Genomic DNA, 21186 nt, shown 5'->3' on the forward strand with positions numbered 1-21186 from the left:
CATGAATTTTCAGATTTAATCTTACAAAGCTTCCTTACTTTCTGGTACATTATGTGTTCCATGTTCACCTTGCACCTTCCTGTGCCAGGCAAGGGTAGGCCAACTCTGCTAGGAGCCCTGATTGTTTTTACTGTTATATGATCACTTGGGAAGTGGATTAAGCAGGACTTAGACTCATCTCACACAAGTTGCCAGTTAGTGGAGGAAGCAAAGGGGACGTTCAGAACATGTGCCTTGGGCAGGTATGAATGAAGAGCCTCTTTCTTCACCTAGAGCAGGAGTTTGGTCACTACTAAAATTACCCCTCTTTTGGCCTGAGGCAAGTGTAGAGCTTGAATCTGGAGGTCATCCAGGTCAGCTGTGTCTCCCTCACAGCCCTGTGGTAAATGAGGTACAAGGGCCAGGAGCTGCTGTGGAAGGAAGCACACAAGCAAGTGGTAGTACATACAGGACCAACAGTCACTGCCACTCCTGTGAACCCCTTGCTTGGGGCTGGTAGTAGGTTGTGACAAGAGCCATAAGAGAAACAGGAGAGATGTAGGGAGCTGATGGTAATTGAGACATTAGTCAAGGAAAGCTAGAGGAAGTGCCATTTATGTTCGAAACTGAAAGTGAGGAATCAACTTTGAGGGGCTGGGGAAGAACTTTCCAGATATATGGAACAGGAAAAAGCTGTCCAAAAGCTGGAGGGAAGTGTGGTGTCTTGAGATGAAGTTGGAGGGACAGAAAGTGGCCAAGTCTTGAATGTCTCTTAGGTTGTGGTAAAAACTGGTTAAGTGGTCTTCCCTGGTGGCGCAGTGGTTGAGAATCTGCCTGCCAATGCAGGGGACACGGGTTCGAGCCCTGGTCTGGGAAGATCCCACATGCCATGGAGCAACTAGGCCTGTAAGCCACAACTACTGAGCCTGCACGTCTGGAGCCTGTGCTCCGCAACAAGAGAGGCCGCGATAGTGAGAGGGCTGCGCATCGTGATGAAGAGTGGCCCCCGCTTGCCGCAACTAGCGAAAGCCCTCACACAGAAACGAAGACCCAACACGGCCAAAAATAAATAATAAATAAATAATAAATAAATTTAAATAAATAAATAAATAAACTGGTTAAGTGTAATGGAAAGCCATTGAAGGGTTTTAAGCAGCCTCACTGCATGATCTAACCCACATTAAAAACAAACTACTGGCTTTGATACAGAAAATAGATTATCCTTTAGATTCTGAAAAGGATTCAAATGCAAGTGATGACAAAAGATGACAGAGGAGGTTGTGTCCCCTTCTGTGAGTTATAAATAAATCCTTGGCATAAATTAAAATCACCCTTAGAAAACTAGACATGGCCTTTCCTTTTCATTACTACCCTCTTCTCTCAAGAGAAATTCGAACTATTTCACCACTCAGTCCTTAAGTTATAGAACTTAGTCATAACTTTTAAAATTCCTGCAAATAAATGCTTGGACAAGGGCATGTAAGTGCACTGAAAAGTTTGTTTCTGAAACTCAGGCTGATCATTCCTAAGTCTGCTCTTTCCCTAAATTCCTTTTCGTCCTCGGCGCCCAGGTTCCTTCAGCATGCCCTCTCATAGACAGGTAAGTTAGGTCGGTTCAGGCCTTGAGCTCTGCCACATATGTCCCAAGATAGCTGCCCATCTTCAATCTCGCCTCCACTAGCTACTATCAATTCAGATTTAGAAGCACTGTCCTCAGGATGCTGGTTTTAGCTGATCCGCTGGAGATTATGGGGCGCTCCCAGGAGAGTTCTTTCCCACGACGGCTTTGAGCCTGGCCCCTTGCCCACCACGTGGTAGTCTGGCCTCCAAAAAGCTTCCCCCTAAAATCAGTCCGAAGCCTAGGCCGGCTGAAGGAAATGAAACAACACGCCAACATCCCTCTCTTGCACACTCTTCAAGACCGTCTAGAATTCCACCTACCGGTATTAAGAGAACATAACCACAGGCGGCCACGGAACCCCCTCAGGCCAGAGGACAAGCCTGAGCCAATGCGCCTGCGCCCGGGCAGGCCGGGGGGCGGAGCTTGCGTGCTGACGGAGGAGAGCCATGCGTGGGAGCGTGCTTGCGTAACGGTTCAGGGAGTAACGGTCGCTGGGTTTCACGCCTCAACGGACTTGGCAGTCTTTTTTCTCCTGGTGTAATTTTAAAAAGCAACGTAACGGCCGTGCGTTGCGCATTCGGGCTGTCTGTAGTGTTGCGCCACGCTAAGCATTTGTGAGTGACTGGGACTGGAGCGAAAATGGTGGCTGGGGGCAGGGAGAACCTTTAAAAACCTGTTGGTTCCCCAATCCCTAATACGGATAGATAGACTGGTCCGTGTTCCACCCCTCGACCAGGAATTTTTTTTTTTGGCTTCTCCCTACTCCTGGCTCCAAAATTCTGCAGACTCAAGAGGTAGTTCCTTAGATGTTCAGTGTGGTTAGTACATCGGTAGGTATGAGAGTGATTAATTCAGGGACTTTGATTCCACTGAAATTGCATTATCCCTATCAGGTTCTCAAAATGTCAACTGTCAAGGAGCAGCTTATTGAGAATCTAATTGAGGAAGATGAAGTCTCCCAGAGTAAGATCACCATTGTTGGAACTGGTGCTGTAGGCATGGCTTGTGCTATTTGTATCTTATTGAAGGTAAGTGATAAGCCTGTACTGTGGCTGAAAATAAGTAAGCACTTATAGGTCTTGTAGATGATGATGAGTGCAGGTTGCAGGGTTAATCCCTTGGAGCAAGTAAGTATCATCTGATTTTTACACAATTTAAGAAACATTTATTTGGAGTTTACCACCTGTTAGGCATTGCCAGACTATTTAAATTTATTCCTAGGAGACACACTGATTATATTATTTTGTTAATAGTATAACATTTTCTGTTAGAGTGATTCAGCACTTTGCCTTCCTTGAAGAGTAATGGGTGAAAATCATATTTCCCAATGGCTTATACTTTTAAAAAATTTTTAAAATTATATAAGCATTATATTCTCATTATAAAATAAAAAGTACCAAATTTGATAAAATAACAATGGAAGTCCTTTAATTTTCCTTTCTATTTCCAGAATATCTTTTCATGTGCTTGTTGGCCATTTGTATAGCTTTGGAGAAATGTATGTTTCAAATCTTTTGCCCATTTTTATTTTTCTTTTTTATTATTATTTATTTATTTATTTATTTTTGGCTACACTGGGTCTTCGTTGCTGCGTGCGGGCTTTCTCTAGTTGTGGCGAGCGGGGGCTGCTCTTCATTGTGGTGTGTGGGCTTCTCATTGTGGTGCACGGGCTTCTCATTGCAGTGGCTTCTCTTGTTGCAGAGCACGGGCCCTAGGCGCGTGGACTTCAGTAATTACAGCACACGGGCTCAGTAGTTGTGGCTTGCAGGCTCTAGAGCGCTGGCTCAGTAGTTATGGCACACAGGCTTGGTTGCTCCGCAGAATGTGGGATCTTCTCGGACCAGGGATCGAATCCGTGTCCCCTGCATTGGCAGGCAGATTCTGAACCACTACACCACCAGGGAAGTCCTTTTGCCCATTTTAAAATTGGGTTGTTTTTTGTTTTTGAGTTGTAGGAGTACTTTTTATTTCTAGATGTTAACTGCTTATCAGGTAAATGATTTTCAAATATTTTCACCCACTCCTTGGGTTTCCTTTTCACTCTGTTGTTGTGTCCTTTGATGAACAGAAGTTTTAAATTTTAATGTAGTTCAATTTATCTGTTTTTACTTTTGTTGCCTGTGCTTTTGGTGTCACATCCAAAAATCATTGCCAAATCCAATGTCATGAAGTGTTCCCTCTCTTTTCTTGTAAGAGTTTTATAGTTTTGGGTCTTACATTTAGGCCTTTGATCCATTTTTAGTTAATTTTGTCTATGGTATAATGTAAACAGTCCAACCTTATTCTTTTTCATGTAAATATCCAGTTATCTCATTTGTTGAAAATGCTGTCCTTTCCCTATTGAATGATCTTGGCACTCTTGTCAAAAAATATCTGACCATATATGTGAGAGGTTTTTTTTCCCCTGGGCTCTCTGTTCTATTCCACTGGTCTGCATGTCTCTTTATGTTAGTACCACACTGTTTTGATTACTGTAGCTTTGTAATAAGTATTGAAATCAGGAAGCTTGAGACCTCCAGCTTTGTTCCTTTTCAAGATTGTTTTGGCTATGCAGAGTCTCTTGAGATTCCATATGAACTTTAGAATGGATTTTTCTATTTCTTAAAAAAAAATACCATTGGGATTTTGGTAGGGGTTGCATTAGATCTGTAGATTGTTTTGAGCAGTAGTGATATCTTAACAATACTAAATCTTCCAATCCATGAACATGGGATATCTCTTTATTTGTGTCTTCTTTAATTTGTTTCAGCAGTTTTGTAGTTTCCAACTTCAAGTTTTTCACCTCGCTAAATCTTTTAAAGGTATTATTTAATCTTTATAACAACCTTAGGAGGTAGGTACTGTTATCTCCATTTATAAATGAAAATACTGAAGCACAGATGTTGAATAGCTTGCTCATGGTCAAATGGCTAGTAGGTGAAAAGGCCAGAATTCAAAACTTGGCAATCTGGACACATATTCTGTACTCTTAAAAGCTTTACTACATTATTTAGACAATCTTTAGAAACCTGCATAGGGAGATGATGAGAAGAATAAAGCCAGTTAAGTTCCAGAACCTCAGAAAGGCTCAGGAGTTGGAAGTATCAGTTACCTCACAAGACGGAGCTAAGGGATGGGACTAAAAACAGGAAGATTGGGCTTCCCTGGTGGCACAGTGGTTCAGAATCCGCCTGCCAATGCAGGGGACATGGGTTTGAGACCTGGTCAGGGAAGATCCCACATGCTGCGGAGCAACTAATCCTGTGCGCCACAACTACTGAGCCTGCGCTCTAGATCCCGTGAGCCACAACTACTGAGCCAGTGAGCCACAACTACTGAAACCTGCGCCTAGAGCCTGTGCTCTGCAACAAGAGAAGCCACTGCAGTGAGAAGCCTGGGCACCACAACGAAGAGTAGCCCCCACTCTCTGCAACTAGAGAAAGCCCGCGCCCAGCAACAAAGACACAATGCAACCAAAAATAAATTTATTAAAAAAAAAAAGAAATAGCAGGATTAGTTGAAAGTTTATATGATGAGAGGGAAAACCACCAGGTTCCTTCTGCACCTTAATCAGCAGGCAACCACCTCTCACATCCCAGCAGACAAGGGGAAGGAGTTTATTCTTTGGAGAAGTTTAACTAGACAGGCTCTGCACTCAAGATAATCAAAGACAATAGAGGACAAACATCCTATTGAAAGCAGTAGAATTCATTGAACGTCTACATGTTCGACAGTGAGGCAAGAATCTTCTTACTCCCTCTGGGCTGCTAGATAGCAGACTGTCAGACAAAGATGGAATATAGAAAAGAGATGAAATTAGAGGGTCAGTCAGGAGGTCCAGTAGTTGATTGACATTTCAGTAAGAAATAAGAGAGGGAAGAAGATTATTCAAGAGATAAAAGGACATGAGTTTGTAGATACGACGAATTCACTGAGGGCTCAGCACAATGAATCAATAAAAGCCTACTCCAAGGAATATTATCATGAAATTTCAGAAATCAAATTATACGAGAAGGTCAGTTGTTAGAGCCCATTTATCTTCTACTAGAATCCATTGTACCCTGGCAAATTCCCAAATGAAGGAGAGTAGTTCAGGACCTTGTCTTCAAGTCACATTGATGTAAATTGTGGGATAAATGGAAAGTGATGAAAGATATTAAAATATTCATATTCATATAGTCCACTGATGTGAAGGGACATAAGGGCTGTAATGAATACCATGACACCTGCATATTTCATGAAAGGTGGACTTTAAAGGTTTTTTTCAGGACATGTAAAGTTTTTAGGAGTGGATAGCAGTACAACCTACTTCCTTGTCCTGTACAGAGCAAAGTGCCCGTAGCAGTTTTCCTTAGATTAATTTTTTTTTCTATCTCTCTACCTTACTATGGTTACTCAGGACCTCCCTAGAGAAAAGATCCTGGGATACTCTTAACTATTCCTTTAGATTCTGGTAGGCTTAACAATCCCAGGCTCTCTATTTGGAATTGTATTTGAGAAATGACTCACATAGATGTAGTTAATTCTTAAAAAACAAATAAACAAAAACTTTTAGGGATTATTTGAGCTCCATCTTTGACAGTCAAGACAAATGGGGATGGAAGGATTCCCTTGAGAGAATTTTCTGGTAACCTGTTGAGAAGGGAGATAAATCAAGTTGGAAATGTAATTTAAAAGCAGGCTGTGTTGGTTATTAACTTACTGGCACTCAGCTCCAAATTCAACTTTGTATACTCTGCTTTGTGATGCTGGTGCTGGATCTCTGCATAATCATTTTCTCCTTTGCCAGTTGGCATCTTGTTAGGTTCTGCCAATAGGGAACACTAGAGGAAAGTTGGGAGGCAGGAGGAGAACCATGACCTGCTGCTTCCTGTTTGCTTATTGTTCTGTTCACTCTCATACCAGCTGTATCCCTTTGTCCCAAAGGCAGCAGTTGGTTCTAACCTCCACTTTCTTTTGGAACCCCCAGCATTGACCTCATCTTGTCCATTTAGTGGTATGAGCAGTAGGCAGATTTTGCCTCTTCCAGAGTCTGAGCCTAGTTCCATGAATCACCTCCTTTAGACTCTCTGCTTCCTCAGCCTTAGGGGTGGTAGCTTCAAGCTGCAGTTACTATCTCTGGGTTACCATAAATGTTCCCCTTCTGTTCTTTCAGCCCTTCAACATCTGTCTAACCAGTTCCCTATATTAAATTCCTTCTGTTGAAATGCTTAGAGTGGTTTCTGTTTTCCTGTCCAGACCAGACAGATACACAGATGTAAAAATGGATCTGTAAGCATGATCTTATCAGTTAGCTGAAGAGTGATATATGATTCTTTTGGATGAAACTCCTTATCCTTATCCTATTCCTGATGTATGACACTTAATTTAGTAAATTTTAGAATTTACAATTTTCCAGAAAGGCCAGATGGTACCTGATGTGGGGGGTGGGGTGGGGAACAGTAGTAAATAGGGACTTTGATTCCTTTCCCTTACTGTTCACCTTTGGAATCTGGCCACTGGAATCTGAGGGAATACATTCCTTCTTCTTCGTCTTCTTTTTTTTTTTTTTTCTGCCACATGGCATGCGGGATCTTAGTTAAACCTGTGCCCCCTGCAGCGAAAGCACAGAGTCTTAACCACTGGACCGCCAGGGAAGTCCCTGACATTCCTTCTATATAGTTCTATATTCTGTTGCATGTGATGAAAACCCAATAAATTAGAGTATAGTATAGTATATAGAGACTGTATATTGTTCATGTAACTGGAAAAGTCTCAGTAGAGCTAGCTTCAGATATTACTGAATTCTGGAATTCAGACATATCAAGACACAGTCTCTGCATATCTTAGTTTATATTTCCTCTGTTGGCTTAATTCTTGGGCAGGGTCTTTGTATATGGTGGTAAAGATGGCTATACAGTTTGTTCTTAGAGTCTTATATCATTAGAGCTTATGATTCCAAAGAAAAATGAGACTTCATTTCTCATCTTCCATTTTCTAACCTCATAGACATTGTGCTCATTTGTTATGCCTGGGCCACATACCCATTTGTGAACTAATTGCTGCAGCCAGAAGGAAGGATGGAATAATTGGTTGGGTCTGGTATATGCTTATCTACCCCTAGGTTGGAGGGCGGACGTTAATTGTAATATACTGAGCCACATGAAATGGTTTCCCACAGGTGGCTATCTTTATATTTTGGCCATAAGCATTCATACTAAAAACAACTTCAACCAAGTCAGAAATTAGGCATAAGGGTTAAATATAATAAAAACCTTTGAAAGGATTTCATAACTTTTTATTCGTTTTATACTGTTACCTGAAGTGGAAGAAAACCAATTCTAAAAAGCTTAACAATTACATGAAGGCAAAGCAATTAATAATTTTTGCTACATTCTGTTGTTTGCCTTAACTTCTGGTCTCTCTAGGCACATTAAAAGACTTTTCTTGGCCATGCCTTGCAGCTTGCAGTTCCCCGACCAGCGATTGAGGGATTGAACCGGAGCCACAGCAGTGAAAGCTCAGAATCCTAACCACTAGGGCACCAGGGAACTCCCACAAAGACCATTATTTTTATACCACTTTTTCTATTAAAAATGTAACACTCCTTTGATTATAAAATAACCACACAAAATTTTTTCTCTTTCTCCTAAAATTGAAATGGGAACATTTTATTCAGGACTTTCATGTATTTTAGGATTTGGCTGATGAGCTTGCCCTTGTTGATGTTGCAGTGGACAAACTGAAGGGAGAAGCAATGGATCTTCAGCATGGCAGTCTTTTCTTTAATACTTCAAAGATTGTCTCTGGAAACGGTTAGTTTTATAAAGTTATTTTCAGAGCTTTAAAAAAAAGTAATGAAGTTTATCAAACTGTTGTCAATAAATATAAAATTAAAAAATAGCACTACTGTAATTAGGACATATAGTTTAGAAGGTTAATTTTTTGAAAAAAAAAGAACATTCCATTCTAATTGGAGAAAATTTGGTAAATACAAAAAAAGTATAAAGAAAATCTTAAATCTCGTCTGTTAATGGTTTTGTTTATTTCCTTCCGTTTTTCATTTGTTTTTTACACAACTGACATTATATTATATAAATGCTTTTTAAACTTGTCATTCAATCTTATATATTTTCTCAAGGATATGCAGTCTTGAATAGTTTTGTAATATTACTGATACATTTATCTATATTCTTTAACCTGTTTTTTTGATTTATTTATTTATTTTTGGCTGTGTGGGGTTCGTTGCTGTGTATGGGCTTTCTCTAGTTGCGACGAGCGGGGGCTACTCTTCGTTGCAGTGCATGGACTTCTCATTGCAGTGGCTTCTTTTGTTGCGGAGCACGGGCTCTAGGCTCGCGGGCTTCAGTAGTTTTGGCACGCAGGCTCAGTAGTTGTGGCTTGCGGGCTCTAGAGTGCAGGCTCAGTAGTTGTGGTGCGTAGGCTTAGTTGCTCCATGGCATATGGGATCTTCCCGGACCAGGGCTCGAACCTGTGTCCCCTGCATTGGCAGGCGGATTCTTAACCACTGCGCCACCAGGAAAGTCCCTAACCTGTTTTTTTGATGTGTGTTTTTAGAGGACCAGGTTTCAGGGTATAGTTTGAGGCTATAGGAGAGGAAATGGAGAGCTTAGCCCCAGTAGCATTAGCATCATGTGTTGGCCAACTAAGAAGCCTTAGGGTATTAGGAAAAATAACTTTTATCATACACTGATGTACGTAGTGTGCTTTTTGGTAATGTGATTCAACAGATGCACTTTCTACTAGAATCCCTCTTATCTAACATGATTGGAACTGAAAGTGGTTACTTAATTTAAAAATGCCTGTTAGAAAGAACCATCATAAAATTTTATATTGACCTAAAACATGTTAATGTACTTAGAACTTCATTTGCTGATTTTCTGATTGTAGGGCAAGGACTTTGAGTATGGCTCAGCTGATTGGAGTTTTGCAGTGTGTTTTTTATAGCACACCAGTAGTAATCATTTCTATTTCTTTAAAGTACTATAATTAATTTAAAGATACTCATGAAGCAGTCTAATCACAAGATTCTATTAAATTTTTATGGTTTTTCTCCATTTTTATTTCCGTCATACCTAAAAGAAAGATTTTTAAACAACTTTCTTTTAATATCTTTCTAAGGCATTCAACTTAATTTTCATAGTAACAATCATTAAAAAAATTAATTATGAAATACTTCAGATATAAAAAGAGTTTTAAGTATAACAAACATCAGTGTATCCAACACCCAGCAAAAGAAATAAAACATTACCAATTCACTTGATACATTCTGTGTGTTACATCTATTCATATCTCAATCCTGAATGTAGTGTTTACCTTTACTATGTATTTCTTTCACCCTCATATTTTAGTGATTTACATCATATTATATAATTAATAGATATATCTGGCATAAATATATTTGGGTATAAGCGTGATAGATTCTTGATATGCAGCAACTCATGAGCAGAAGTATACAGATGTACTAGACAGAAGTCTGCTAGTTGAGAGTGTTCAGTGTGCCTTGGGTATCAGTATGTTTTACATCAGTTAATCTGTTGAGTTTATTGAGTGGAGTCGAGTTAAAAGAGCTACTCCTGTATTAAAATACTTTAAACAATCATTCAGGGGCTTCCCTGGTGGCGCAGTGGTTGAGAATCTGCCTGCCAGGGCAGGGGACATGGGTTCGAGCCCTGGTCTGGGAAGATCCCACATGCCGCGGAGCAACGAGGCCCGTGAGCCACAACTACTGAGCCTGCGCGTCTGGAGCCTGTGCTCCGCAACAAGAGAGGCCGCGAGAGTGAGAGGCCCATGCACCGCGATGAAGAGTGGCCCCCGCTTGCCGCAACTAGAGAAAGCCCTCGCACAGAAACGAAGACGCAGCACAGTCAAAAATAAATAAATTAATTAATTAATTTAAAAAATATATATTTAAATATATTCAGTTTAAAAAAAAAATCATTCAGCCTTTAATTTCTAGTCATATGACAGGATAAGTACCTGAATCAATCCTTTTAGTAAAGGGGAAGAAGTAAAATTATAAAAACATACTTTTTGATTTTACAAAAAAATCAAAAAGAAGATAAATATAAGAAGAGGGACAACATATAGAACTAAATAAGAGTTTAGCGAGGATGCCAGCCACAAAATTATTAACTATTAATAATATTAACTATTAATAATATTAACTATTATTAATTATTAAAAATCTATTCAAAAACAAGCAAAAAATTTTTAAGGTATTATTTATGTTATCAAATATAGGAAGTACCTAGGAATAAATCTAACAAGACATATATAAGAGCTTTTATGCAGAAAATAATACAGCCTCATTGAAAGATGTTAAATATCTAAATAAATGAAGAGATGTGCCTTGTTCATAAAAGTCTCAATATTGTAAGATGTCTGTTCTTCCCATATTGATTATAGATTATATGCAATCACAGTCAAAACCCAAGTTTTATTGTTGTTGTTGTTATTGTTGTACGTATTAAACTAAACCTAAAATTCATTCAGAAATTCAAGGTCCAAGAATAGATGAGACACTTTTTTAAAACATTGTTAAAAACACTTATTTTGATACAGTCTATCATAAATAAGTAAGTAGAGGTTCCACTCTGCCACAGATGCAGCTGTGCAGTGAGAACCCTGTGCCATCCAACTGGTAAATGTCTGAAAGATGTTCCATCTCACCTCCCAGGCAGAGTGCACACCTTCCATGTTCTTCCTGTCCATTGATCGCTTCCAAATCCAGATGACCAAATAGTCCTTTATCCCCAAAGCAGGTTCAAAACAGTAGGTTCAGGCATTCTTCTCAAATCCCAGGTAAATCTTGAAAGGAACAGAGCTCCAGTGGATGGCAAAGTGCCCACCCTTGAAGAGCTGCTGCAGCCTCTTTGCTCAGCTTCACCATGGCAACAGCCTGGGCTGCACAGTCAAGAATACTCTTGAAAAAGAACAAGGTGGTGAGAACTTGCTTTACCAGATATCAAGACTTATTACAAAGCTACACTAATTAAGTGCAGAGACAAACAAAATATTGTTATATAACACTGATCATATTGTAGATCAATGGGAAATTTGCAGACTTATAAATTCTTTTTCTTATGGCAATAGTTGTTTTTATGGAAAGAAATAAAATTGAACCCTTTCCTTTTTTAAAAAGAAAAAATATTTATTTATTTATTTATTTATTTATTTATTTGGCTGCACTGGATCTTCGTTGCGGCATGCAGGATCTTTAGTTGCGGCATGTGGGATCTAGTGCCCTGACCAGAGTTCGAACCTAGGCCCCCTGCATTGGGAGCGCAGAGTCTTAGCCACTGGACCGCCAGGGAAGTCCCCTGAACTGTTTCTTGATAACACACACAATTCCAAATTGGTTAAAGACCAAAAATATGAAAGGCAAAACTTCAAAGCTTCTGTTTAGAAGATAACATAGAATATCTTTTTGACCTCAGGATAGGGAAGAATTTATTAAACACAAGGACACAAAAAGCATGAACAGTAAAGGAAGGCGTATAAAGTTTAGTGTTTATGTTCTTAAAAAGGCACTGTAAAAGAGTGAAGAGACAAATCGTAAACTGAGAGAAAATATTTGCAACATAAACAACTGGCAAAGGAATAGTGTTCAGACTGAAAGTACTTGTGTAATAAATAAGATAAATATACATAGCCCAGTAGAAAAATAGGAAAAGACTTGAACATTTCACAAAAGAAGAAACTCGAATTGCCTATAAATATAGGAAAAGACAATCTCATTAGTAACCAAGAAAATAAAAAGTATATCAATATACCATTACACACCTATTAGATTGGCAAAAGTGTGATAATATTAAGTGTTTGTCAGGATGTGGAACAATAGGTTTTCTCATGCATGACATGTAGAAGTATATTATAGTAAAACTACTTTTTTTTTTTAAGTTTGTCATTACCTGGTGAAGTTGAACATGAACATATCCCAAACCTAGAAATTGCACTCCTAGGTATATTCCCAAGAGAAATTTGTGTACATGTGCACTAAGATACATGTACAAGGATGTATAGTGTTGTCATTTGTAACAGCCCCAAACTGGAAATAATTCATTGTATAACAATACTAAGTTGATCAATTTTGCACTGTAATATTACACAGCAATGAAAGTGAATGAACTACATGGACACACATTAACATGGATAAATGTCAGATACATAATATTTATCTAAAGTAATACATACCTTATGATTCAAAACAGATAAAACTTAATATGTTATTTAAATATGAATAGGTAGTAAACCTTTTTAAGGTTTTAAGGTAATATGAGACCAGAATCTGTTATTATGGATCTAATGATCAAGTTACGGGTATAAATACAACATAACCACAGGAAGATAACATAAAGCACTATAAATAAGGACTATCTGAGAATTACAGGCAGTAAGTGCTATAAAAATTCAGTGAAGTCAGAGTAGTATTTATGAATGATATAATTAGGGGATGCCTGGCAGAGGAATTGGTATTTGAAGAAGCCTTTGCTCCAGACCACTATGGTTTGCTGTCTCTGGGAGGATTGAGTTATATTTAGAAAGGAAAATAAATAACAGGTAAGGAGATGATGGCATTAACAGAATCAGGGTACCTGGAAAATCTGAAATAAAAATACGACACGAAGCTAGTAAGTTAACTTGCGGGCAGATTGTGAAAAGACTTGATATTTTACTCTGGTATACACTTTAATTGAATTTGTTGGACATAATATTTCAAATAGTTGATCTGAGCTATGGTGAGATGATTCTGGAGAAGTTGCAAGGTTTTTTGCCAGTTTGTTCTCTAAAGGTCGAGGGGGGAGGAGAGAGAAAACGAGGGGCTGGGATAGAGAGTTACAGAGAGAGACACAGAGGTTGAGAGATTACTTTGGATTTCTGTTGTTAGATAAGACTTTATGGAAGATGATGTCAAGCAAGGTCTTTGAGCAAGAGTGAGTAGACTATGTATGCAGAGAGAGAAGAGAACTTCCTCCTGTAGATCTTTTATTTGATACAAGGGAAAGATAATCTCTTAGATTAATGTGAAACTTGCCAGCCTAAGAAATGAAATTCTCTAAGTTTGTCTTTCTAATTAAAATCTTTACTGGGGCAGGAAAACCATTCAAATGTTTATGGTTTATAAATTGGATTAGAAAGATATAAGAATGATCATAGAGATGCAATAGTATGTTTAAAATCAAGCAAATTTCAAAAGAGCATAAAAATAAGTTTTTTTAAAATGGAGATGGCATATAGAGATTTTAGCTAATTTAGTTTTTGACATCCAAATAGAAAATAACTTCTAAGTATATGATAGTTTTTAAAAAGTCCAGTGTGGGATAGTGAGCATTGTAACATATTGTCATTGTTGGTTTTTTTTTAATTTATTTATTTTTTAAAATTTTTGGCTGCGTTGGGTCTTTGTTGCTGCGTGCGGGCTTTCTCTAGTTGCAGTGAGTGGGGGCTACTCTTTGTTGCGGTGCGTGGGCTTCTCATTGCGGTGGTTCTCTTGTTGCGGAGCACAGGCTCTAGGTGCACAGGCCTCAGTAGTTGTGGCTCGCGGGTTCTAGAGCGCAGGCTCAGTAGTAGTTGTGGCGCACGGGCTTAGTTGTTCTGTGGCTTGTGGGATCTTCCCGGACCAGGGCTCGAACCCGTGTCCCCTGCATTGGCAGGCGGATTCTCAACCACTGCGCCACCAGGAAAGCCCCTGTCATTGGGTTTAATAGGTGAAACATTTTACAGCTGGTCATCAGATTTAGAAGGTAATTAATTTTCTTGTGTGAATCAAGAACTTGTTTATGATCTCAAATACATAAACAAGTTATAATAATAATTTTAAGTAAATACATTCTCACTCTTCGAATCATGAAACACACATAAATTCTCAGAGTTCTAAGCTTCTGATTCATATGGTATTTCTAAAAATCCAGAGAGCTGACTTGCAGTGCCTCAGGCCTTAATAACAAATGAGAATGTGGGCTAAAAGCCATGGTAGGTTCTGTTATTATTTTTTTTTAAAAAGCCATGTGAACATTGGTAAATCATAGTGACAAAATTTCCTTCAGATTATACAAGATAACATTACTATATGGAAAATCTGTTCATCTGCAAATGCCAGACATGAAGGTAGTACTTTAATACCATCATCATACAATAGACTTTTAAAGAATTAAGGCACAGTGATTATGGCAGTCTTGATCCAAATAGTTTCTTTTGTTTCCTTCTTTAGATTACAGTGTATCTGCAAACTCCAAATTAGTTATTGTCACAGCAGGTGCACGGCAGCAGGAAGGAGAAAGTCGCCTTGACCTGGTCCAACGTAATGTGAATATCATGAAATCAATCATTCCTGCCATAGTCCAAAATAGTCCTGACTGTAAGATGCTTATTGTTTCAAATCCAGGTGAGTCTCTTCTACTCTGTTTAACTGCATAAGAATGATATTTCCATACCATTCCTTTTTTTTTCTTTTTAAAACAATGTCATTTAGGTAAATTTATGACAGTAAACCGCACCCATCCAAAATACACAATACTTTGTTTTTTTCCAGCTTTACTGATATATAATTGACATATAACATGTAAGTTTAATGCATATAACGTGGCTATTTGTGGTGGGAACACCACAAAAAAAAAGGAGAGAAAAGATTCACTAAGAGAAGATTTACTCTCTTAACAACTTTCAAGTATATATATAAAATATAGTAGTGTTAACTATAGCCAACATTAGATCCTCAGAACTTATTCATCTTACATCTGGAAGTTTATATCCTTTGACCAACATCTCCCCATTCTCCTTTCCCCTAGCCTCTGGCAACCACCATTCTATTCTCTCTTTCTATGAGTCTGGCTTTTTTAGTTTCCACATATGTGACATCATACAGTATTTTTTTTCTCTGTCAGACTTATTTCACTTAGCATAACACCTTCAAGGTCCATCTATGTCACAAATGGCAAAATTTCCTTCTTTTTTGTAGCTGAATATTCCATTGTATATCTGTATACCACATCTTCTTTAGACATTCATCTGTAGATGGACATTGAGGTTGTTTTCATATCTTGGCTATTGTGAATAATGCTGAAGTGAATATGGGAGTGCTGGTATCTCTTTGAGATACTGATTTCATTTCCTGTGGATATATGCCCAAAAGTGGGATTGCTAGGTCATATGGTAGTTCTATTTTTAATTTTTTTGAGGAGCCTCCATACTGTTTTCCATAGTGGCTGTACCAATTTACATTCCCACAGGCAGTGCACAAGCGTTCCCTTTTCTTCACATCCTCGCCAACATGTGTCCTCTTGGTGATAGCCATTCTAACAGGTGTCTGGTGATATCTGACTGTGGCTTTCATTTGTATTTCCCAGATGATTAGTGATGTTGAGCATCTTTTCATGCACCTGTTAACCATTTGTATGTTTTCTTTGGAAAAATGTCTATTTGGTTCCTCTGCCCATTTTTAAATCGGAATTTTTGGTATTGAGTTGTATGAGTTCCTTAGATGTTTTGAATATTAACCCCTTATAAGATACATGGTTTGCAAATATTTCCTCCCATTCTATAGGTTGCCTTTTCATTTTCTTGACTGTTTCTTTTTCTGTGCAGAAGCTTTTTTGTTTGATGTAGTCCCAGTTATTTATTTTGCTTCTGTTGCTTGTGCTTTTGGTGTCATATCCAAAAAAATCATTGCCAAGACCAATGTCAAGGAGTTTTTCCCCTACATTTTCTTCTAGGAGTTTTACACTTTCAGGCTTCTGTTTAAAGTTTTAATCCATTTTGAGTTAATTTTTGTGAGCAGCATAAGATAGGGGTCCAATTTCTTTCCTCTGCATGTGATTATTGTTTCCCAACACCATTCATTGTAAAGACTGTATTTTTCCACTGAGTAGTCTTGGCTCCCTTGTCAAATATCCGTTGACAGTATCTGCAAGGGCTTATTTCTGGGCTCTCGCTTCTGTTCCATTGGTCTATATGTCTGTTTTTATGCCAGTACTATACTGCTTTGATTACTATGGCTTTGTAATACAGTTTGAAATCAGGAAGTGTGATGCCTCTACCTTTTTTCTTCTTTCTCAGGATTGCTTTGGCTATTTGGGGTCTTTTGTGGTCCCATATGAATTTTAGGATTGTTTTTTCTATTTCTGTGAAAAATGCCGTTGGTATTTTAGATTGCATTGAATCTATGGAACGCTTTGGATAGTATGAACATTTTGACAATATTAATACTTCCAATCCATGAACATGGGATGTTTTTCTATTTATTTGTGTCTGCTTCATTTTTTTGCATCAAACTCTTGTAGTTTGTATCTTGTGCAGATATTTAATCTCTTTGATTAAATTTATTCCTAAGTATCTGTTGTTTTTGATATTATTGTGAATGGGATTGTTTTCTTTATTTATTTTTCAGGTAATTTGTTGTTAGTGTATAGAAACACAACTGATTTCTGTATTTCGTATCCTGAAACTTTACTAAATGTACTGATTAGTTCTATTAGTTTTTGGTGGGGTCTTTAGGATTTTCTATAAATAAGGTCATATCATCTGTAAACAGAGACAGTTTTACTTCTTTTATTCTAATTTGGATACCTTTTCATTTTGGTTCCTGCCTTATTGCTCTGGCTAGGACTTTTCAGTACTATGTTGAATAGGAGTGGTGAGAGTGGGCACGCTTGTCTTGTTGCTGATCTTAGAGGAACAGCTTTCAGGATTTCACCTTCGAGTATGATGTTAGTTGTGGGCTTGTTATATATGGCTTTTATTATGTTTAGGTACATTCCTTCTCTACCCACTTTGTTGATATGATATTGACGTGAACAGATATTGAATTTTGGTAATTGCTTTTTCTGCATCTATTGCGATGATAATATAATTTTTATTTTTATTCTGTTAATGTGGTATATCACATTTATTGATTTGCATATGTTAAACCATCCTTACATCCCAGGGATAAATCCCACTTGATCATGATTTATGATCCTTTTAATATATTGTTGAATTTGGTTTGCTAATATTTTGTTGAGAATTTTTGCATCTGTATTCATCAGGGAAATTGGCCTGTAGTTTTCCTATAGCAGCCTTATCTGGTTTTGGTATTAGAGTAATGCTGGTCTCATAAAATGAGTGTGGGAGTTTTCCCTACTCTTCAGTTTTGGGGAAGAGTTTGAGAAGGATTGGCATTAATTCTTTAAATGTTTGGTAGATTCACCAGGGAAGCCATCTGGTCCTGGACTTTTCTTTGTTGGGAGATTACTGATTCAATCTCTTTACTCATTATTGGTCTGTTCATTTATTCTGTTTCTTCATTATGTAGTGTTGGTAGGTTTATGTTTCTAGGAATTTATCCATTTCCTCTAGGGTATCTAATTTGTTGGCATATAATTGTTCATAGTAGTGTCATGATCCTTTGTATTTGTGTGGTATCAGTCGTAAGGTCTCTTTTTTCATTTCTGATTTTATTTGTTTGAGTCTTCTCTCTTTTTTCCTTAGTCTAGTTTTTCAATTTTAACTTTTCAAAAAACCAGGTGTTAGTTTCATTGATCTTTTCTGTTGTCCTTTTAGTCTCTGTTTAATTTATCTCCACTCTGATCTTTGTTATTTCCTTCCTTCTGCTAACTTTGGACTTGGTTTGTTCTTCTATTACTGGCTCCTTGAGGTTGTTTATTTGAGGTCTTTCTTTTTTCTTAATGTAGGCATTTAATGCTGTATAGACTTCCCTCTCTAAGAATTGCTCTTGCTTCATCCCATAAGTTTTCATATGTTGTGTTTCCATTTTCATTTGTTTCAAGATATTTTTAAATTTCCCTTTTGATTTCTTCTTCGACTCTTTGGTTGTTCAGGTGTGTGTTGTTTAATTTCCATATATTTTTGAATTTTCCAGTTTCACTCCTGTTAATTTCTAGTTTTATAACATTGTGTTTGGAAAAGATACTTGGTATGATTTTAATCTTTTAAAATTTTGGACCTGTCATATTATCTATCCTGGAGAATGTTCCACGTGCACTTGAGAAGAATGTATGTTCTGCTGCTGTTGGACAGAATGTTCTGTACGTCTGTTAGGTCCATTTGGGCTAAAGTATAGATCAAGTCCAACATTTCCTTATTGATTTTCTGTCTGGATGATCTATCCACTGTTGAAAGTGGTGGTATTGAAGTCCCCTGCTATTATTTTATTGTCTATTAGTATTTGCTTAATATATTTAACTGCTCTGATGTTGGGTGCATGTCCTGATAATGATACAAATTTATTTGTATTTGTTACTTGTTTCTTTAACAGTTGTTGGCTTAAAGTCTGTTTTGTCTGATACAAGTATAGCTACCCCTGCTCTCTTTTGGTTTCCACCTGCAGGGGATATCCTTATTTTCATCCCTTCACTTTGAGCCTGTGTATGTCATTAAAGCTAAAGTGGGTCTCTTGTAAGCAGCATATAGTTGGGTAGTGTTTCCTTCATCCATCCAGCCACTCTGCCTTTTGACTGGAGAATTCAATCCACTTACATTTAGAGTAATTATTGGTAGTTACTGACTATAGGTAAAGACTTACTAATGACATTTTATTAACTGTTTTATGACTATTTTGTTGTTCCCTTGTTCTTTTCTTCCTCTCTTGCTGCCTTCCTGTGTGAATTGATGACTTTCTTTAGTGGTATGCTTTGATTACCTTCTTTTTATCTTTTGTGTATATGCTTTTCACTTTGTAGTTACCATAAGGCATACATAAAACATCTAATAGACATAACCATCTATTTTATGCTGATAACAACATCTTTGATTGCATAAAAAAACCGTTATCCTTTTACTCCCCCCTTTTATGTTTTTGATGTCACAGTTTACCTCCTTTTATATTGTATATTCATTAACAAATTATTTTTATTACTTTTGTCCTTTGACTTTTTTATTACAGTTAAGTGGCTAATATACTATGATATTACAGTAATAGAATATTCTGAATTTGACTATATGTTTACCTTTACCCAGTGTGTTGTGTATTTTCTTGTTACTAATTAGCATCCTTCATTAACTATAATAATTTTATAATTATAATTTATAATTATAATAATTAGCTTGAGGAATTCCTTTCATTATTCTTTGTAAGGCAGATCTAGTGGTGATAAACCCCCTCAGTTTTTGTTTGTCTGAGAAAGATGTTATCTTTTCTAACCTTTCTGAACAACGATTTTGCTGAGTAGAGTTTTCTTGGTTGGCAGTTTTTTGTTTAAGTGCTTTGAATATATCATCCCACTCTCTCCTGGCCTGAAAGATTTCTCTGAGAAATCCACTGAAGCTTTATGGGGGTTCTCTTGTAAGTTATAAACTTCTTTTCTCTTGCTGATTTTAAGATTCTCTCTTTGTCTTTGATTTTCAACAGTTTTAGTGTAATGTCTCTTTTTTTTTAATTAATTAAATTTTTTTTTTTGGCTGTGTTGGGTCTTCGTTGCTGTGTGCAGGCTTTCTCTAGTTGCGGCGAGCAGGGGCTACTCTTTGTTGTGGTGCGCGGGCTTCTCATTGCAGTGGCTTCTCTTGTTGCAGAGCACGGGCTCTAGGTGGGCGGGCTTCAGTAGATGTGGCACGCAGGCTCAGTAGTTGTGGCTCACGGGCTCTAGAGCGCATGTCCCCTGCATTGGCAGGTGGATTCTTAGCCACTGTGCCACCAGGGAAGTCCTGTAATGTCTCTTGAAGATGTCTTTCAGTTGAATTTGTTTGCTGACCTATGAGCTTCATGAACTTGGATACCCACATTTCTCCCCAGATTTCGGAAGTTCTCAATCATTATTTATTTAAATAAACTTTCTATTCCTTCTTCCTCTCTTCTCCTGGGTCTCCAATAATTGGCAGATTTTTTTCTTTTGGTGGAATTTCATAAATCACATAAGCTGTACTCACTCTTTTGTTTTCCTCTGACTAGATAATTTCAAATGCCCTGTCTTCTAAGTCACAGATTCTTTCTTCCACTGATCCATTCTGCTGTTGATGCTCTCTATTGCAGTTTTCATTTCTTCAGCTTTAGAATTTGTTTAGTTCTTTTTTATGATTTCTCTTTGTTAAGTTTCTCATTTTGTTCATGAATTGTGTTCCTGATTTCATTGTATTGTCTTCCTCTGTTTTCCTGTAGCTCATTTAGCTTCCTTAAAACAGCTATTTTGAATTCTTTATTGAATATATCATAGATCTCCATGTCTTTGGGGTTGATTACTAGAAGATTATTGTGATCTTTTGGTAGTGTTATGTTTCCTTGATTTCTCACATTCCTTGAAGTTTTGTGTTGCCGTCTTTGCATTTGAAGTAGCAGTCATCTCTATTTTTTACCCAATGATTTCAGGAGAGAAATACCTTCTGTCAGCCCTACTAGGGATTCTGAGGCTTTCTCAGACCTTTTATGTGTACGCCTACTCCATGCTTCTTACTCCCTGTGTGGCAGAATTCTTAAGCCTGTATGCCTTCTCTTGTTCAGTTCTCTCAGTTCAGTAGGCCAGGTGTTGACAGCCTCCCAAGGAGGCTTTCCCAAGGACATTGCTTTCCCAAGGACATAGATAAAGGTGAAGTTTGTGGTCTGTTCCTGACCCACAGATTTGGGCTGTGCTCACTAGCCATGTGCCAAAACTTGCTCTTGCTACCACTGGGAGCACACA

General features: G+C 37.8%; 1 protein-coding gene across 1 annotated transcript in view; it reads left to right on the forward strand.

Annotated features, from left to right (window-relative positions):
• Positions 1-150: 150 nt before the first annotated feature.
• The window catches only part of LOC309667794 (L-lactate dehydrogenase C chain), a 63558-nt gene continuing 42522 nt past the window's right edge, over positions 151-21186 (forward strand). Inside the window, exons 1-3 of the mRNA XM_082476774.1 lie at positions 151-2628; positions 8256-8373; positions 14793-14966. Coding sequence (XP_082332900.1) covers positions 2407-2628; positions 8256-8373; positions 14793-14966 — 514 coding nt within the window. The 5' untranslated portion in view covers positions 151-2406. The remainder of the gene's footprint in view (positions 2629-8255; positions 8374-14792; positions 14967-21186) is intronic.

The sequence above is a fragment of the Balaenoptera physalus genome (genome assembly GCF_965194825.1).
Source record: "Balaenoptera physalus genome assembly, chromosome: 10".
In the NCBI taxonomy this organism is placed as follows: Eukaryota; Metazoa; Chordata; class Mammalia; order Artiodactyla; family Balaenopteridae; genus Balaenoptera; species Balaenoptera physalus.